This window comes from Cyprinodon tularosa, unplaced genomic scaffold, assembly GCF_016077235.1.
Source record: "Cyprinodon tularosa strain WSP-4 unplaced genomic scaffold, ASM1607723v1 ctg7, whole genome shotgun sequence".
Lineage (NCBI taxonomy): Eukaryota > Metazoa > Chordata > Actinopteri > Cyprinodontiformes > Cyprinodontidae > Cyprinodon > Cyprinodon tularosa.
The window spans coordinates 1,649,165-1,671,143 of record NW_024039451.1 but is presented as its reverse complement, the minus strand read 5'-3'; the positions used below and the strand labels follow the sequence as shown (position 1 = coordinate 1,671,143).

Below are 21,979 nucleotides of genomic sequence, written 5' to 3'. Positions count from 1 at the left end.
CCTGAGTCAGTATTAGAGGTGTAAAGCATCTTGCAAAATCATGTTTTTTTTTATATAAACTATTCAGTGTTCATAAAGTGCTAATCTCATCTTACCCAATAATGCGAACTATAAGTAAAATTGAAAAATTAATACTGACTACAGGTCTAGTTACCCCCATATTAAAAGAAAATAATCCAAACAGATGAGCTTAGAATAAATTTATGTAAAATAACATGGAAAGAAAAATGAAATATGAGAAGTAACAACAACAAAAAATATGTTTTTGAAAATAAAACTGTTTTTTTAAATAGCCTTCTTTTGGATTGAAAACTTCCAGACATGGAAACTTCTAGTATAGAGGGAGTGGTTTTGGCCATTTCTTTTCGCATAACAATAGCTTTAGAGGGGCTGCACGGTGTGGGAGTTTGTAGCACTATTGCTTTGTAGCAAGCAGGTTCTGGGTTCGATTCCTGACCTGGAGTCTTTCTGCATTGAGTCAGTGAGCCCCAGGCCAGCTGTGGCTACAATGTAGCTTGCCACCATCAGTGTGTGAGTGTGTGTGTGAATGGGTGAATGAATGTAGTGTAAAGCGCTTTGGTCAGGTCTCCTAACTTGAATAAAGGCGCTATATAAGTACATGCCATTTACCATTTACCATTGAGTTTGCATGTTCTACTCTGTGCACACATGAGTTCTCTCTGGGTACTGGTTTCCTCCCACAGCCAAAAAACATGACTGTTAGGTTAATTGGGTTCACTAAATTGTCCTTAAGCCGGTGTTCTGTCAGCTCAGCATACCGCATCAGGCCAGCATACTACATCAGTCCAGAATACCCTTAGTAATATGCATTACAAAGAGTATTCTCTGTCTCTGTTTTATTTCCCGATTTAGTCAGGTTTTTGTTTTATGCATACCTGTATGCATAAAACCTGTAACCACTGTAACCTGTAAGCGCTAATACTGCACAATTTTTTGCCCTTTTTGGGCCGATTCTCAAGTCATGTGAGAATTTTTTGATCGGGCCGACTTTCAGAATGTTAGTGCATGGTGTAGTATACAGGGGGTAATGAGGGGTGATCAGCCTCTCACGACCACCTCCCGATCAGGAATCGTGAGGTCGGGAGGAATTCAAAATTGTTTGAAATTCAGACAGCCATTGTAAGGTGTTAATGGGTAAATCATTCTTTATGTAAATTGACAGACTGTAGCAACCACGTTTGCTCAGCCATGTCTTTGTCCAAATAAGTCGTCGCCTTTTATTTTTAGGGCTTTCAGCACACAAAATTGCACAAATAGCCAAGGCAGCGTATTTCACTCTATTGAGGTTCATATTCCTCTTCTACTCACATGGCCCCCGGATAGACGAGTCCGTGTAGCACCACCCCACTGCACAGCTGAGTCTGACATGGTTTTTAGACGTGCAGTGTGAGCAGGTAGATCCCATCAGAGCATCGGGCTGCAGTGTCAGAACATACATCGTGAGCTGTAAACATTTAAACCCTGCGGTTTCGTTGTACAGTGTACTGTAAGCTGCAGCTGCGTGCAACGATTGAAAAAATTGTCCAGTGTATGCCCGGCTTTATGTGTGAGTTTCTGTGTGCATGGTTGCGTGACTCTGTGTTGCCCTGCGACATACTGGTTACTTGTCCAGGGAGTACCCCGCCTCTCGCCCATTGACTGCCAGAGACAGGCCCCACTGTGACCCCGATGGAATAAGCAGGGGATGGTTGGTAAACTTTCCATTTCTTTCTAAATTTCAACTACTTCATTTATTGGAAAGCTAAGAAAAAATAAATTAACTAGTTTTATGAAGTGTGAGGAGGGTTGGCGGTGGTGGTGCTTAGAGCACTGCGGTTTTTCTCTAAGAAGGTTGCAAGTACTCGGATTGATCACCACAGCCTCCACTCTGGGTTCCTGAGTAAAACCCTTAACCTCTCACTGCTCCCCAGGCACTATACAACGGCAGCCCTCTGCTCCCCAAGGGGATGGGTTAAATGTGGAGAGGGAATTTCCCTATTGTAGGACAATAAAAGGATTTGCATTTATTTTACATTTAAGTCTATAAGAAAATACTGCAAACCTACTCCGTTGGGTAAGCTGTTCTCTGATTTATGTTCCATGCTCTTTCTCCTTCATACATGGTTGTCTAGGAGGCATTCATAGAACTAAGTTTCAGTCTCCTCTGATGGTCAGACTACAATTGAATATATCTTCAAGCTTCAGCTTAATTTTTTTAAAGCAGTAGATTCCTTAGATTAACTGTTAAAAGGTTCAGAAATACACCTGGAACCAGCATTTACAGGACATGTTTGTTGTTCCATTGATATGGGCCTGTATTTACCTATTATTCAAAGTTATTGAGGCTTAAACAAATAATTGATAACTGCAGTTAACACAACCAACTACCACTATTGATCAATAACTGAGGTTTAAGTTCTCCTTAAATGATGCCAATGCACATGGTGCTCACTGATACTCTGTCACCACAGCTATAGCGTTTCATCCAGGACCTTAATGAGGTGTCACAATGGGGTGAACCACAGTGATATTGCTACAGAGCTCTCTGTAATTTTTAATCGGGAGCTTAATGTGTTTTTTTATTATCCCCAATCTTTCTCCCATTTGCATTCTCACTGATTTATTATGCTTTTTCAATGCTACTTTGGGGTTTTCATTTTTTAAATTAAACATGCAGACGCTGACGCTACTTCATCAAGTGTTTGAATGCAAAAGTGGTTACAAGTCAAAGATAATCTGTTAGTTGTTTTATATTCTGCTAATTTATCCTTTCATGGGCACTGCGATGCTAAGATATTAGCTAAAGTCCCAGACAAGGAGGTTTTCAATAATATTTCAAAATGAGATGATTGGCTGCTCTATCATATCTCACTAGGAGGTTTTGCATTGACTTATCTTGTCAAATTATATACTTAGAATATTACATAAACTATATAAATCAATATGACATAATTTGCTAGACTTTTAATCAGTTTTCTTTTGTCTGGGTTTATAAGTATTACTGTAGTTGTTGAATTGGAGCATTTTTATTTGGTCAAGATAAAAAGCTTCCCTAAGTCTACAGCACAGTGAAAACATTACGCCCACATCAATAGTGATGCTAATCTTTACCAGAAATATCTTACAATGTTAAAACTTGGACTTAAATGTCTTCTCTAATGAGCAATAATCTGAGCAGTGTTTTTTTCAGCATTTTTCACTTTTCATTCAAACACAATTGAACAAATGTGTGAATTAATCTGAGAATAATTCCAGCTGCTTTGTGATTAACTCAGATTTGTGCAAAAATATTGAACTAAAACGATCAGCAGCGTTAGAATTGACTTTGATTCACACTATTACTCTAAGGTCCCACCTGACCTTTTTTTTCCCCTGAGGCTCTGAATGACATGATTTGCTTATTTATCCTTTTCCAGTAATCATAATTTTTTTGCTTATCATTATAAATTATATTTTGTCACAATCGAATTTACAAAATCTTCTGTATTGAAAAGATGATCAGTTTTAATCAAGATGATCCCTAAACTATTTTATTTCCTAAAAACCCCCATTAGTCGGAGCACCGACTGGCCTCATTACACCTCATTATGGTAACCTTAATTACCAGATCCATCTATAACTACAGTAGGGCAATTCTGTTGTTAAATATGCTTAAATAAACTAGAAGAAGACACAAAACAAGAACAGAATGGCTCCCTTGGTGGTTATTTGCTTATGATAGTGCAAGGATGCAAACAGCCTCTCACACCTCAGTTATCACAGCATTTGAGCGCCTTGGTGGGAGGCGGAGTCAAAGACGATCAGGTTGGTGGTCCACTCTGATTGTATTTTCCATCAGAGGAGGCAAGAGGACTGACTGCAGAAAGGAGGAAAGCACTTCACTGCATTCTCCGTGTTGTCTGTAGCTGCCTCAATGACGAATGACTGCTCTCAGAGAAAATTAGCTGAATTCTCCTCTGGGCTCACACTCACATGTTGGCCACTCTAAAGCAAAGGTAAGACTTTTTCCTGTTTTTTGTGCTTCCATTCAACAGCTTCCTCCTCTACCAATCAGCCAGGCTGTCAGATTCTCATACTGCATTTCTATAAAGATTTTTTATTTTTAATTTTGTCCCCTCTAAATTTTTTAACTGCCTTTTTTTAAAGGTAGCAATATTAAATCAAATTGATATTAACAACCTTTTAATCTACATTACAAGCATATTTTGAAAAGATCAATAATCTTTTTTACTCTTTCTCTTTTAATCTTTCTGATCCATTGCTGGTAAACTCCACCCCTTCAACAGGTAGTCTGGATTTAAAATACAAATCAAGCTGGAGTCTGAAATATGGATTATAATTCCTTAACAAACCTAAAAAAAAAAAAAAGATAAATAATTTAGATTTAGCAGCAGTGAGAGTTGGGATAGATTCCCCAGTGAGACACACAAACAAAACCTTCCTGGGTGGATTAAAGCAGTCAGATGCATTCTATCAGTGGCATGGCCTAATGCTTAAGGCAACATAATCAAGGATGTCATGCAGGTATTGAATTATGAACTTCAGGCAGTGACTCATCCCTGAGGAGAATGGCCAACATTTTAGGAAATGGACTTCCTATGTTGTAATCCATCATGTGAGTGCTCTCTGGGGACCGGGCACCAACTGTTAACATTAGAGTGTTTATAGACACAGAAAAGCATCTGAACTGGCCCTTTAGATCTGGCATGAGTAGTGCAAGCTTAAGTGGTGTGATGTGACTGAGGTCATGTTTGAAAACTTGGTTTAAGCTGCTGCTGTGTGGAGGTATTTGAAGTTTTATGGTAACACATCTCTCCCTTAGCTGTAAAACTATTCAGATTGTTCCCTCGTTGATGCATTTTTTTTATATATCATTCTGAATTGCTGATTTGTTAATCAAATTCATAGAGCTTTCTTTCTCATAAGCTCTATCCATCCTTCTATCATTTCTAAATTCCACCCCCATACATGTTAAAGATACCCACCACTCCTAGCACTACCACAACACAAAGACAACATGATGCTACCAGAATTTTGTAATACAGTAATGGTGTTTTCAGGGTGATGTGCAGACTTAGCTTTCTGAGACCAGTTTACATAGACCCCAATATTCTTGTTGTAGTATTAAAAGAAAATAAAAAAATTTTTTTGCTTTACTTACTTAGTCTAAAATCCCAATATGATGCAATTAAGCTTGTTAAATGTGGTTAAATGGAAGAAAGCAAAAGGAACTTGGAAAATGTTAACATGCCGAGTGGCTAATGGTGTATAATGTATATTATGTTATTTTAATCTATTTGTTCCAGTGGATGTAAAAGTAGCATTAAGGGTTTGCATGAGTCAGATCATACAGTAGGATGTGAGACATTATGTTTAATCTGCAGTTTTGTACCTGCTTCTATATATATATATATATATATATATATATATATATATATATATATATATATATATACATATATATATATATATATGGGTGATTCTCTGAATTCGGTGCACTTTTGATCTTGTGATTACTGAAAAAAATGTCACAAAAAATGTTGCTTTTGATCATGGTGTCTGATTTAGGACTATTTTAACCTCTGAGAAAATATGTTTTCCCACCTTAGGCATGCAATCCCAAAGATTATTCTCAATTTTTTTGTCACATATGTTGTTTTAAATTCAACCCTGTAACGGGACAATTGAGTTTCTGTGTGGGTACAATCCCAAAACATATTCAAACTAATTCTTCCAGTGCCTTAGTAATCACTTGTCCCTTATATAAAATAACTAATTGTAAGTAGATTTTTTTCATTGTAAATAATCATTTGTGACTGTCAGGTATGATATGGCCTCTTTATATACCTACAGTCTTCATTAATCACAAAAATATACTTTAATGTAAACATCACATTAAGTTTTCATATATTTTCTCTTTTGTCCTCTAAACTTTACAGACAGTTCAGCTAGCATTTATCTCAAATTTTTTATTATTTTCACAAAAAGTCTGAAAATGTATCAAGTAACAGGGTTGAACACATTGTAACAGGGTGGCTCACACTGTAACAGGGTTGAAAGAATCACAAAACATTTAATCAAATTTAAATTTAATTTAATGCATTAAAACAAACAAGAAAAGAAACATTTTGGATGTAATATTGAATACTCTAAAAATTATTTAGATGAACAGTATAGGCTGAATGCTGTAAGCAAAATCTCTCTCTGAAATCCATTTAACAATGCTCAGGTCTTTATTTTCACACAAGGTCCTACGCTTCCTTGAAAAGCCCAGTATTTTCTCAGACCAACTCTGCAGCCTGTATTTCTTGACTATCTTCCCAACAACCACCTCTGCAACTTTTTTTTTTTCCTTTTTCATATTTGGCATTCTTGTACTTCCTCCTGATGTCACAAATTATGGCTTCATGGTGTAGTAAAGTTTTCCTCACCTTGCTGTTCACAGTACAGTTTTTCAGCAACTGACAAACTTTGGATCTTGGAGAATCTTTATTCTTAGTTGCTCGCTGGAGTCTTTTTTTATATTTTTCTTTGAGCTTCTTCTGATGTTTGAGTTTCCTTTTTAGTTCTTCTATTTCTTTGCACAGTTTATCTCTTGCTTTTCTGGATGCTTTCTTGCCTGCTGAATGACTAAAATGAAACCATAAAATAAATGGAAAAGAAATGATTAGTTCTGCATATTAGTAGTTACATGACTAGAGACATAGCAATTATGGTGCAATGACTGACCACAAGGCTTACTATATATGTGTGTGTTTATATACACTCACCGGCCACTTTATTGGGTACCCCATGCTAGTAACGGGTTGGACCCCCTTTTGCCTTCAGAACTGCCTCAATTCTTGGTGGCATAGATTCAACAAGGTGCTGGAAGCATTCCTCAGGGAGTTTGGTCCATATTGACACGATGGCATCACACAGTTGCCGCAGATTTGTCGGCTGCACATTCATGATGCGAATCTTCCGTTCCACCACATCCCAAAGATGCTCTATTGGATTGAGATCTGGTGACTGTGGAGGCCATTTGAGTACAGTGAACTCATTGTCATGTTCAAGAAACCAGTCTGAGATGATTCCAGCTTTATGACATGGCGCATTATCCTGCTGAAAGTAGCCATCAGAAGTTGGGTACATTGTGGTCATAAAGGGACGGACATGGTCAGCAACAATACTCAGGTAGGCTGTGGCGTTGCAGCAATGCTCAATTGGTACCAAGGGGCCCAAAGAGTGCCAAGAAAATATTCCCCACACCATGACACCACCACCACCAGCCTGAACCGTTGATACAAGGCAGGATGGATCCATGCTTTCATGTTGTAGACGCCAAATTCTGACCCTACCATCCGAATGTCGCAGCAGAAATCGAGACTCATCAGACCAGGCAACATTTTTCCAATCTTCTATTGTCCAATTTCGATGAGCTTGTGCAAATTGTAGCTTCAGTTTCCTGTTCTTAGCTGAAAGGAGCGGCACCCGGTGTGGTCTTCTGCTGCTGTAGCCCATCTGCCTCAAAGTTCCACGTACTGTGCGTTCAGAGATGCTCTTCTGCCCACCTTGGTTGTAATGGGTGGTTATTTGAGTCACTGTTGCCCTTCTATCAGCTCGAACCAGTCAGGCCATTCTCCTCTGACCTCTGGCATCAACAAGGCATTTCCGCCCACAGAACTGCCGCTCACTGGATGTTTTTTCTTTTTCGGACCATTCTCTGTAAACCCTAGAGATGGTGGTGCGTGAAAATCCCAGTAGATCAGCAGTTTCTGAAATACTCAGACCAGCCCTTCTGGTACCAACAATCATGCCACGTTCAAAGTTACTCAAATCACCTTTCTTCCCCATACTGATGCTCGCTTTGAACTGCAGGAGATTGTCTTGACCATGTCTACATGCCTAAATGCACTGAGTTGCCGCCATGTGATTGGCTGCTTAGAAATTAAGTGTTAACGAGCAGTTGGACAGGTGTACCTAATAAAGTGGCCGGTGAGTGTGTATATATACATATATATATATGTGTGTGTGGGGGTGTGCGTGTGTTCTACAAGCAATAAACCATAGCTTCCATGTTACAAATATTCATTTCTTAGGAACTACTACAACAAACATATTAGTCATGTATAAAGCAGAGTAAAAAGTAGTGTTTCTAAAACTATCATCATTAAAGTCAAATATACTTCAAACTATATTTCCCTCACCGTGAGGACCCTGGTCTGGCTTGGACTTTGTCTTGAATATCACATTCATGAGTATGTGGAGGGGTTAGAAAGGCAGACCCAACATTTTCAATCTCAGCCTTCCTTTTCTGTCGCTCCTTAGCTTTCCACCACTCCCTCTGCTTACGTCTTCAAGCTCTCGTACTCAGGTCACTGATTGATTTCTTTGCTTCTCTATCTTTTTTCCATCGCTCACGCTCTTTCCTGAGGTATTCTTCTCTTCTTTGTGAATCTGCATTTCTTCTCACCCTGTATTCTCTTTGCCTCTCTGCATTTGATTTAGCCATCAGATATCTGAAAATAATGTATGAAATAACATTTAGAGAAAAGGGACTAACTTGCTTAACAACAGAAAAAGCTTCAACCCCGTAACAATAATTCAACCCCGTAACAGTGTTTTTTGTTATGGGGTTGAATGTTACAGGGTTGAAGATTAAAGCCAAAAGTGGTTATAAGTCCACATTAGCTAGCAGTATGGTGTAGCTTATGGCATGTGGAAAACAAGAAATTCAAGTATTTTTCAAAGATAATTGTTTTATTTTTCCCAAACAATATTAAATATCATTTATACATGTAACAGTGTTGAAAGGTTGAGGTTGACGATGCAAATTTATTGATAAAAACGATGAAATTTAGGTGAGAAAGTAAGCTTTACACTTACCTCTCTTCACAGTTTGAGAGGGAAAAGAGTTGAGGGATGTCACTTCCTGTGTGTGGTTGAAGTTGGACTGAACCAATATTTTAAAAAAGGGAACATTGGTATGCCGTTACGGGGTTGAACAAAAACTGAGGGACATGATCAAATAGTGCTATTTTGTCAATAATTTGTTTATTTTTCTCATATTTCTTTTATTCAGCTTTGAGTAAACATGCAAATAATAATTTTAGCAGAAAAAAATTAGATTATTCTAGCTATTTTATTTGTTTTACATTCAGTGAAAAAGTACTTTAGGTGCGAGGGGACATGCTCATCTCACTTACCTCTGATCTTCTGCAGCCCATAAAATCTTTAAAAATTAAAATTTCAGGATATAGATGTGTGTTATAAAGCAGAGACACGTGGATCTTTCCATTTGTTCTTTTTAAATTCTCTTCAGTGTTTACCTTATATGAAAATCTTTGAGGTAAACCTTTGGGGACACAAAGTGCACCGAATTCAGAGAATCACCCATATATATATATATATATATATATATATATATATATATATATATATATATATATATATATATATATATATATATATATATATATATATATATATATATATATATATATATATATATATATATATATATATATATACATATATATATATATATATATATGAAGCCATATTCATTTTGGTGTACCCCAGGGTAGTGTTTTGGGGCCTTTCTTGTTTTCATTTTGATAGGTCACTTTACTGTATATTTTGAATGCTTTTAACGTGTCTCAATTCAATGTCATTATTGTAAGTTAATTATAAGTAAGTTCTTAAATAGTAGTTGTTGATGGTGGCAGACAGAAACTAACTCCAGTAGCCTACTATCTTACAGCTGCTGAAGACTGAAGACCTACTGTTGCTGCTGTTGTATGATGATCTCTTCTTACTGCTATATGTGTGATATTCAGTTAAATATGTATTTTAAGTATAAAAACTTATGGTGCTACTCAAGGGCTTAAGCTGTGGAGAAGGTTAAATGTCTCAGAGGTTTCTCCAAATGAATAAAACTGAAATTCTTGTTTAAGTTCTAGAGAAATCATACAAGTCACCTAATGAAAACTCTCAGTCTTCTTGCCTTTCTTGCCACATGCTTTATCAGTACCCTTAAAGTAAATTATGCCTCTATTGTGATGTTAAACAGTCATATTTAATCTTAGATTTGCTAATGTTTTTATTAAATATTGCTAAGTTAATCAGTAATCACCTTTCTAGACAGAGCACAACTGGACCATCGAAAGGTTCTGTAGAATAGAATAGAATAGAATAGAATAGAATAGAATAGCCCTTTCCCGTCCCAAAATGGGGAAATTCTGGTATTTCTAGAACCCTGCTGCCAAAAGTCTGACCAAATGAGAGAAGTTGTCTCTTTTCATGCCATTACTCATTTAGTTGCATTGATTCCCCAACTCACTACAGAGTACATCTTGGTTCTCTTGTCTGGAGGATGAACATGAACATACAGGTGCTGGTCATAAAATTAGAATATCATGAAAAAGTAGATTGATTTCAGTAATTCCATTTAAAAAGTGAAACTTGTATATTATATTCATACATTACATACAAACTCATATATTTCAGATGTTTATTTTGTTTAATTTTGATGATTACAAATGACAACAAATGAAAATCTCAAATTCATCATATCAGAAAATTAGAATATTGTGAAAAGGTTCAAAATTGATGGCCCCTGGTGCCACACTCTAATCAGCTAATTAACTCAACCCACCTGCAAAAGCCTTTAAATGGTCTTTCAGTCTAGTTCTATAGGCTACACAATCATGGGGAAGACTGCTGACTTGACAGTTGTCCAAAAGACGACCATCGACACCTTGCACAAGGAGGGCAAGACACAAAAGGTCATCGCTAAACAGGCTGGCTGTTCACAGAGCTCAGTGTCCAAGCACATTAATAGAGAGGCGAAGGGAAGGAAAAGATGTGGTCGAAAAAAGTGTACAAGCAAGAGAGATAACCGCACCCTGGAGAGGATTGTGAAACAAAACCCATTCAAAAATGTGGGGGAGATTCACAAAGAGTGGACTGCAGCTGGAGTGAGTGCTTCAAGAACCACCACACACAGACGTATGAAAGACATGGGTTTCTGCTGTCGCATTCCTTGTGTCAAGCCACTCTTGAACCACAGACAGCGTCAGAAGCGTCTTGCCTGGGCTAAAGAGAAACAGGACTGGACTGCTGGTGAGTGGTCCAAAGTCATGTTCTCTGATGAAAGTAAATTTTGCATTTCCTTTGGAAACCAAGTCTGGAGGAAAAGAAGAGAGGCACTTCATCCATGTTGCTTGAAGTCCAGTGTAAAGTTTCCACAGTCAGTGATGGTTTGGGGTGCCATGTCATCTGCTGGTGTTGGTCCATTGTGTTTTCTGAGGTCCAGGGTCAACGCAGCCACATACCAGGAAGTTTTAGAGCACTTCATGCTTCCTGCAGCTGACCAACTTTTTGGAGATGCAGATTTCATTTTCCAACAGGACTTGGCACCTGCACACAGTGCCAAAGCTACCAGTACCTGGTTGAAGGACCATGGTATCCCTGTTCTTAATTGGCCAGCAAACTCTCCTGACCTTAACCCCATAGAAAATCTATGGGGTATTGTGAAGAAGAAGATGCAATACACCAGACCCAAAAATTCAGAAGAGCTAAAAGCCACTATTAGAGCAACCTGGGCTATCATAACACCTGAGCAGTGCCACAGACTGATCGACTCCATGCCACGCCGCATTGCTGCAGTAATACAGGCCAAAGGAGGCCCAACTAAATACTGAGTGCTGTACATGCTCATACTTTTCATGTTCATACTTTTCAGTTGGCCAACATTTCTATAAATCCTTTGTTTTTATTGGTCTTCAGTAATATTCTAATTTTCTGATATGATGAATTTGAGATTTTCATTTGTTGTCATTTGTAATCATCAAAATTAAACAAAATAAACATCTGAAATATATGAGTTTGTATGTAATGTATGAATATAATATACAAGTTTCACTTTTTAAATGGAATTACTGAAATCAATCTACTTTTTCATGATATTCTAATTTTATGACCAGCACCTGTACATACATGAACCTTTACATCTGTACCCAAACAAGCATGGAGGTTTAAAACTAGAAGTGAAACAACCTTCTCGACAGTAGCGCCAGAATGCTCTCCCCATTAGTTTCAGGTCTTTGGACTTTCGAGTTTTTTGTTACTAGAGACAAAAAAAATATATCTTTATGCATTTTCTTTTGATGAATTATTTGAATATGTGGACGTTTAATGTATCAGATCCATCTTGGCAGATATTGGAATCAAAATGCATGGTTGACCAAAGTTGCTCGGACCAGTCGACCAATTTGATGTAATCTACACAGATTACTGTTTTGCAACAAATATGGCACACTGAAGATTTGGTTCAGATTTGATCTAGGTATAAACATGCAGATTAGTCATGAGTTCATTAATGCCTTGTTTTGTAAAAAGCTAACACACAAAGGCATCAGTGTTAGAAAAGAGTTAAAGTGTTATCTGGCTGTTGCTGGATCATCTGACAGTCGTTTAAACCAGCAGGTGGAGAGCATGGAGGAACAGCACAAAGCTGAGTGAAACAACTCAGTGATGCTCAATGTTACAGTCAATAGTTATGTGCACAGGAGATGTCATCCTGCACCATACTGTATCACAAACTTTAACAAAAAACAGATTAAAACACTATAAAGCATCTATTAACTAGAACTATTAAAACATCATTTGCTGGAAACTGTCTCTGCTTTTAGATGAATGTAGTTTTACTTTGTTCTTACGGTTTATTGAGAAGAGAGGAAAGTCAGTCCAACATATCAAACCTGTCAACTTGAAGGCCACAGGATCAATTTGACATAATAAAAAATAATAAATAATAAATATTATAAATCATATTCCCTAACTTTTCCCTCTTCTCTACCTCCTCATACAATGCAATGATAAAAGTCTTCCCTGCTTAATATTAAAAGAGAGGCAGCCTTAAATTATCCTTTTTGATGGAGACTGAACATTAAGTAGATTGCATTGGTCTGCTCTTGTGAATGCATCTATTTTGTTCAAAAATATTCAAACATCATAGAAGTTATTTTCTGTTTAGATGAATATAGTTTGATGTAATCATCACTTCCCTGCACCAGGCTGGGAAGTCTGAATCTGCAATAGGTAAACAGCTTGGTGTGAAGAAATCAACTGTGGGATCAATTATTAGACAATTGAAAACATACAAGACCACTGATAATCTTCCTCGATCTGGTGCTCCACGCAAGATCTCACCCCGTGGGGTCAAAATGATCACAAGAACGGTGAGTAAAAATCCCAGAACCACACGGGGGGACCTAGTGAATGACCTGCAGAGAGCTGGGACCAAAGTAACAAAGGCTACCATCAGTAACACACTACGCCGCCAGGGACTCAAATCCTGCAGTGCCAGACGGGTCCCCTGCTTAAGCCAGTACATGTCAAGGCCCGTCTCAAGTTTGCTAGAGAGCATTTGGATGATCCAGACGATGACTGGGAGAATATCATATGGTCAGATGAAACCAAAATAGAACTTTTTGGTAAAAACTCTACTCGTCGTGTTTGGAGGAGAGAGAATGCTGAGTTGCATCCAAAGAACACCATACCTACAGTGAAGCATGGGGGTGGAAACATCATGCTTTGGGGCTGTTTTTCTGCTAAGGGACCAGGTCGACTGATCCGTGTGAAGGAAAGAATGAATGGGGCCATGTATCGTCAAATTTTGAGTGAAAACCTCCTTCCATCAGCAAGGGCATTGAAGATGAAACGTGGCTGGGTCTTTTAGCATGACAATGATCCCAAACACACCGCCCGGGTAACGAAGGAGTGGCTTCGTAAGAAGAATTTCAAGGTCCTGGAGTGGCCTAGCCAGTCTCCAGATCTCAACCCCATAGAAAATCTTTGGAGGGAGTTGAAAGTCCGTGTTGCCCAGCGACAGCCCCAGAACATCACTGCTCTAGAGGAGATCTGCATGGAGGAATGGGCCAAAATACCAGCAACAGTGTGTGAAAACCTTGTGATGACTTACAGAAAACGTTTGATCTCTGTCATTGCCAAGAAAGGGTATATATCAAAGTATTGAGATGAACTTTTGTTATTGACCAAATAATTATTTTCCACCATATTTTGCAAATAAATTCTTTAAAAATCAGACAATGTGATTTTCTGGATTTTTTTTTCTCATTTTGTCTCTCATAGTTGAGGTATATCCATGATGGAAATTACCGGCCTCTCTCATCTTTTTAAGTGGGAGAACTTGCACTATTGGTGGCTGACTAAATACTTTATTGCCCCACTGTATATATACACTATTGTTTCGAAAGAATGCAATAAAATCTTCGTTTTGCGGCAGAAACAAAAAAATAAAAAAAGCTAATGATACACCATCCTGTAGAATTGCTGTACAATTCTAGCCTCTAGTGCAAGTCATGTTATATAGCAACGCTGCCTAAAGCAAGACTCAGCATTTTTCAAGCTAAATTAGTCCAACTAATATCCTGTGTGTTTCAAACAAAAGACCTGCGACAGCTGCCTGAACTGGATCATTTCTTTGATGGTCCATAAGCATCAAGGACAAAGCTTTAGTCCATTACATCTCCTAATGCTGTAACGTGAACAGATCAGCTTTTACATTTCACATGTAAATTGGAGAAATATACCTTTGGCTGAAGGCTTTTAATCAAATCTTATCTCTAGAGGCAGAGAGGAGATGAGCAGCCTCTGTTTCCATCGATGCAAAGAAACTTCCATTATGGTGGGAATTGTGCTCATAGTACCTTCATTATTCATGAGGTTTTAAGAATAATTTCAAGAGAACCGAAGCCAAAAAACAAGGAAAACTGAATTGGCAGAATCAACATGTAATTTCTTTGGCCAGTGGTGTTATTCTGCTCTCTGTGAAGCTATGAAGGTTGGGAGGGGAAAGAAGGGATGACCAGACTGAAAAGGTCATTTCACACATTATACACCACGCCATTATCATTTCATCTCTATGCTACACTGTCCATGGTCACACTGTACATGAATGAAACATGAACTAGAGAGAGTAACAGATTAGCTATATAATGCAACCCAATATACTGAGGGAGGACTTAATGCAGCTGTGTAATCTCCTTTTTGTTTTGCTTTGTTTCTGCACCAGAATAAAAAAAGCATATTGCTTCAAATGAATGTAGTAGAATTCTCACCTATCAAATTGTGATACATTGAGTCTTTTTTTTTTTTTACCTTTTTTTCTTTCACCCTCCATTTTCTTATTGTATATTTCGTTATCCGTTTCATTTCTGGATAATATCACATTTTTTTTTGTGTGAGTGGCACAAACTTTTGTCATACTGCGTATTTAATGATGAACTAAAAAAGCAGAGAAGTCTTTCAGCATATTTTTTCCATTTGTTCCATTTTGTTGCCCTGCGATGGACTGCTGCCCTGTCTATAGTGTACCCCGCCTCTCGCCCATAGACAGCTGGAGATTGGCACCAGGACCCCTAGCGACCCCGCTTGGGATAAGCATGATAGAAAATGGATGGATGATTAAAGAATTCCAAATTTGTGTATACATTTGATTGATTTGGGGAAAAAAACTATTAGAATATTTTATTGTATGAAATTCATTTTGTGATATGTTACTTATATCTTGTTAGCCAAATTATGTCACTTATTTCCTTTTGGTCATTACTGTGCCCCATGGCTGGATTTCTATTCAATAAAGTTTTTTATTTAGCACCAATTCACAACACGTCGTCTCAAGGCATTTTACAGAGACGAATCAACAAGATCATACAGTCAGATTGGTTCAAAGTTTTCTATCTAGGAAAACCATTTGATTGCATCGTCCCATTGACTCGAAGGCAATCCCTCACACTAAGAATGCATGAAGCAACAGTGGAGAGGAAAAACTCCCTTTTAACAGGAAGAAACCTCCAGCAAAACCAGGCTCAGTATTCAATGAGGGATTCAAGGAGACAGAAGTCACCATACAAAAAGAAGGAGAGATACAAAAGGCAATAGTCAACTGGCTCCACAGGGGGCCCCATCCAGGAAACACACAGCCAGGCAGACGAGTTCCGAGCCAGCTCCCGTGTCAGTGGATGAAAAAGAGCACATCTAGTCAGTCACAATCAAAGAAACAGAACTACACTGAAAAAAAGGCAAGCTCCAACCTCTTTAAAGAAAAGAACCCAGGTTAGGCCATCCAAGCCTGGGTTACCAACTAAGCCAGTTTTATGAAATACCCCTCTGGTGAATGACTCTGAATGATAGCTGCTTTTTATTACCCACTCTGAAGGAATTCCTGCTCAGTGAAGCATCTTACTTTAGAAAGTAATAAAAAATCCCATACAGATGTAAACCAAATTAAATAGCAACATGCATGGAAACACCAAATCTCCACAGCAGAAATTTGCATTGCAACAACAACAGCGGCATAAATAACTTTACCTGCCAGTGGTCATAGTTACGTTTTTTATGCTTTGCTTTAACCTCAAGAGTATTTTTCAAAGCTGCAAGCAGACTGAATAGAGCCATGCAAATAAAATCCAACATGTGCAGAGCGTCACGGAGACAGCCTCGCAACATAAACATGTCACCTGGTGATGACTTACTGCAATGTGCATGAATCGCCTTTAAACCACATCTCCCCACCTGAGAGCAAACAGCACATTACTGTGGAGTGTAGGTGTAATGCATGGCTCTATAGATCCCGGTAATGTTGCTACGTCTATTCAGCATTCATTTATTTCCTGTTTGACCCCTATTTCTTCACTAAATCCCCCATACAGGTAAAACCTTTTTATAAAAAAGGAAAAAAAAATCTCATTACAGCTGAATATGTATTCTGAGCAACACTTCATTCTATGAAATCCAGGATATTTCATTTTTATTCTCCCTCAGGCCACTGAAATCCCAGCATCAAGTGATTGTGGGTGTGTGGTGTCAACCCGCAGTTGGACGTGCAGCAGAAGTCTCTGATCTTGCACAAACGTGAGACAAGCATAACTGTTCTCCCACAAAGCTTTATCACAGCTGGAGTTTTTTTATTCTTCCCTGTGCTGCAGCTTATCTCACTCAACGCCATCCTTTACTCTCAGAGAGGTACAGAGTGAGGCAATGGGCACCTGAAGCTCTCACAGGGGGAGGGCTATGCGGTGTCCTCCTTATGGTTCAATTCTCCGCCTGTCAACCGACGGATGACATAAAGCCCAACACACACACAGCAAAGACCTTCAGCAGTGCTATCAAAGGCGCTTGGCCGACTGTTTGCCCTTAAAAACATAATTATATGTGCTTTCATTTATCTTCTCACTGCATGGTTGGTTGGGTTTCTCATAATGCCACAAATGATTTTCCTGTTACTCCCTTAAGACTAGGTGTCTTTTTGCTTACGTCTTATTTTAATTTAGAGTAATGATGTTTAGCACGCCTAGAAAACATCAATCCAGCTTATTAAAGTTAACCTAAAGTTGATGTATTGCTGTTAAGCTCCTGGTTCACAAACAGACCACTGATGCGGATGTAAATGATGGATATTCAACCATAGTAATCAATAAAAAACAGCTTTGATTACGGTGAAAGCTGCAACACTTTCTACTAATTTTGCAATTCAAAAATTTCCCTGTCTCCCATTTATCAGAAATGAAGCTTAGTCTGATTAGATAAAGGCCATTTGTGAGCATCAACTTATAAATATTGGAAAAAAGCCGCATTTCAGATCTGGCATTTCATTAAACAGTTTTAATATGAATAGCTTACACTTCAATCTAAACTAGGACTGCAACTAATGATTATTTTGCATATCGATTAAGCTGATACAATTAATAATCGGATATAATAAAATATAACATTTCTTTTACAAAATGAAATTAATTAAAGTGAAATTAAAATGTTTCTACTTGAGATGTCCTGAACAGAGCACATTAATAATAATAATAATTGAACTATATTGATCTCACATTGGAGAAATTTATCTCTGCATTTAACCCATCCCTTTGGGGACCAGCGGGCTGCCATTGTGCGGCACCCGGGAAAGCAGTGTGGGTTTAAGGGTCTTGCTCATGGACCCAGGGTGCAGGCTGTGGGGACCGAACCGGGTGCTTCCAACCTTCTTAGAGCACAAGTGCACTGCTCTAACCACTAGGCCAACACTCCCCTTAGACAATAAACATTTTCATTATATAAAATTCAAAATGTTTATAAATACATTTTACAATTTTGCTGTAACCACTGCTCTAAGTGGGTTGCTCTGTCAGCTAAAGGCATTTTTTATAGTCTCTATACTCTAGTTAACGAATAATCACTAATTAAATAAGTTGACAATTATTTAAATTATCGATTATCATGATTAATCCAATTCATTTTTTCAGCCCTAATCTAAACATAAGGTTTTCAATGTAGGGGTTGCAACCCCCTACAGGATTATCAAAGTATTGCAGGGAGGTAAGGGTTTAAATAGTTCATTTTATCAGAAAAAAAAAACAAAAATCGTTACAACTGCAAAATAATTTAAACAGGAAATAATGTGTTAATATGTTACCTTCACACATGTCTCAGATGTTTACATTAAGACTATATAACTGTTGATTTATTCTTGATTATTTTTGCTATATACTTTTAGATGGAACATGGAACTTGCTGTTAAAATTGGACATTAAAAGAAAACTCTTTTAACTCAAAGGTGTCAAGCTCAGTTCAGTGCTTCATGAGGGCTGGTGTCCAGCACTTTTCAGATGTGCCTCTGCTTTAACACACCTGAATCAAAAGTTAGGTAAAGAGAAGGACTGCAGGGAAAGTTACTGAGGAGGTAAATTCAGCCATTCGATATAGGGGTATTGGACCAGGGCCATCTTTAAAAGTTGCAGGAACATGCCCTTCAGGACAAAGGCTCCAGAAGTTGGTTTTCCTACATTTCACAATGAAAACATGAAAGTTTGCAGAACTTTCATCTGCTGAAATACCAAAAAACAAGTTAACAAGTATAAGTACTGGTAACTCACCTAATAATGTTAAAGATTAAAAAATACCTTGGTTGTCTGAATTGAATTATTTGATTATTCCTATATCTAACACATTGTTTTAAGTTAAAAAATAAGAATTCTCTTTGAGCTCAAAAGATGCATTTGTTATCTGAGAGTCCAACAAACCTGTGTCTAATGAGTGCCTCATTTGATGGCAGCTTGATGCTAAATAGATGATCAATCATTTGATTCATCCTTATTGGAACATAGATTCCCCCCAACAACCCTCTGGACAGACATGGTAAGGGAATGTTTGCTCCATCTCTCCAAAAATGTGGGGGTTAAGGATTAAATAAAATGTTAGATCTAAACAATCCCATTGTACCTCTGACTACTGGAAGGTAAACACCCTTCATTTGACCTCATCTGGGAATTTTACTTAGTTTTTTTGTCAAGTGTCTGAGTTTGTTTGCAGGCAAAGATACTAATTGTGTGTGTTCTCTACATCATTACTTTGTTTCTGTCTGCTACAGATCTAATGAAGGGAGAAGACTATTTTTACCTTTTAATCATATTAGGAAAATGTGCAATGAGCTTTGATTTGATTTATATATAATGTCTTTTGTCATTTAGCTTCTTTATTTTCACTGTTTTTAAACTGACAAAGTAGAACCTCACTTTGTTTTTAATGCACTTTTTTGCAGATAAAATCCTGCTATCATGAATTTGTTGCTCAATACATTTTATCTCTCCTCTTTTACAGATATCTCTTGGTGGGGCCCTTTTAGGGTGAAGAGCTTGATCTCAGATCCAATAGGGACTACATTTGATCTGCTTTTTTGGTATTTCTAGACTTTATATGATAAATGGTGACAGTTTTATTGCAACAAAATCTGACTTTCAGCCAAAGAATCTGGACCAGATGATCTATGGATTGTTGGCAAGAGTCAATGCATCTGCAAATGAAGTGGATGAGCAGTTTATGCAGCAGGAAAAGGGTTTGTCCTCTGTTGGAGTTTAAAAGCATCTTTTGCCTCAGAGTTTATAATGGTTCCTACTGAGAATACAAGTCAATTTTCATCAGCTGATTTCTGCCCAAACTGCAGCTCCTCCAGCCATTCAGATGTGCACATAGCCAAGGCGGTGGTTTTAGGGCTTGTGCTTGTTGTTTTTTTATTGTTTGGAGTTCTTGGAAACATCCTGGTGATCCTGTCTGTTCTGCTCCATCACCAGTGGCGATCTGTGACGCATTATTTTATCGCCAACCTGGCAGCTGCGGACCTCCTGCTCAGTTCGGCCGTCCTGCCTTTCTCTGCCACCTCAGAGGCTCTGGGCAGGTGGGTGTTTGGCCGTTCTTTCTGCAACGTGTGGGCGGCCCTGGATGTCCTCTGCTGCACTGCCTCAATTCTTAGCCTCTGTGTGATTTCCATTGACCGCTACCTGGCAGTGAGCTACCCTTTGCGCTACCCGGCCATAGCTACTGGCCGGCGAGGCCTGACAGCAGTGGCGGCTCTCTGGGGACTCTCAGCCGCTATATCTGTGGGGCCTTTGTTTGGTTGGAAGGAGCCTGACCCAGAAGATGAGACTGAGTGCCGAATCACACAAGAACCTGGATATGCTTTGTTCTCAGCATTAGGGTCTTTCTACATACCACTGGTTATCATCCTGGTCATGTACTGTCAAGTGTACACAGTAGCAAGAAGAGAAACCAAAACCATTAGGAAGAGCTCAAAAGGAGAGGGGGTGGAGATGGAAGGAGTGACATTGAGGATACACAGAGGAAATGCAGCTCAGGCAGGGAAACACGAGGGTGATGAGGAGACTAGGATGCACAAGCGCTCCTCCTTTCCTTTGCCAAAGCTGCTGAGGTTCTCAGGGGAGGAAAAGGCAGCCAAGACTCTGAGCATCGTGGTCGGATGCTTCATCCTGTGCTGGCTCCCCTTCTTTCTGGTTTTACCAATAGGTAGGTTCAGCCGACATTTTTTTATATTTTTTCTTGCGATCCGAAAATTAACAATGCTATTAACAATGAGCTAGTCTGAATTATTGATGCTCCAGGTAGAAAAAAGACACATTTACTGTGTAAGACAAGGGTATTTCCAAATACTTAAAAAAAAAAAAAACACACAAATGTATAAGAAAGTTACTTTTTTTGTATTTATTTTTTTTTTATTTTGTGCATTTATGTAAAGTAATTATCCCAGATAGAGTAAAGATTCAGGTCTCTATAAAGAGGGATTTTCCGTTAACCCAACACATACGAATTAATTAACAAATGAAAACTTGCAGCTCTTCTGCATTATTTCATGTTCTTATTCCTTCTTGGAAATTTCATTCCCAATAACGTCCTGTAGCTGCTGGCTATAACAGAGATAACAGAGACCTGTAGCTACCTGCAGTGCTTTAGTGGTAAGGCTGTTTGCATAGAGGTACATATTTTTTCCAATGTTCATTCCTCCATTTTTAGATGGCTATTCAGCATGTTGTGAGAAGACTCTCCCCTTAATCCTTAGAAATAAGGTTTCCAGTACAACTTGTACAAAGGCATTAATAAAAAACAAACCCTTAAAGGAATAGTGAAGTAACAATAAAACAAACAAAAACAAAAATACTGGTGTAACCTTTTCAAAAGACAGTATATAATAGTAAATTGCTGTCGCTGTACAATTTGTTTACAGCTGCACCAAACTTGAGTGATTCAACCACAGGGAGCAATTAAGCTCTGCTTTTCCAAGCAAGTCTTAGCTTTGATGTCCCTGCCAAGAAAACAATGTATTATATCAGATGATTTATGCAGAAGAAAATGGATAAGTCACCAATCTCTTTGTTTGCCTCAGATGAATACTTGCAATTGAGCACTACTGTTCAATACCGCTAATGTTGTTGTTTTTTTTTCTAATCACAGACAGACTTGGAGGAAATGGATTTTCCGTAGTGATTTTCAGAAGGAATTTCACTTCAAGTCTGTGAAAGCAGTTCCAAAAATTTTTACAGATATATATTACCGCGTTTTCATTGTGATTTTCTCTCTTCTTCCTTTATAAGACAACTGTCTGAGCTGCAGAAAACTGTTTAAAAAAATAAAC

General features: G+C 38.2%; 1 protein-coding gene across 1 annotated transcript in view; it reads left to right on the top strand.

Moving 5' to 3' along the window:
- The first annotated feature begins 3,850 nt into the window (after window positions 1–3,850).
- Window positions 3,851–21,979, top strand: part of adra1ab (adrenoceptor alpha 1Ab) — a 30,080-nt gene continuing 11,951 nt past the window's right edge. The window contains exons 1-2 of the mRNA XM_038268271.1: window positions 3,851–3,995; window positions 19,657–20,856. Of these exons, the coding sequence (XP_038124199.1) occupies window positions 19,941–20,856 (916 nt within the window). The 5' untranslated portion in view covers window positions 3,851–3,995; window positions 19,657–19,940. The remainder of the gene's footprint in view (window positions 3,996–19,656; window positions 20,857–21,979) is intronic.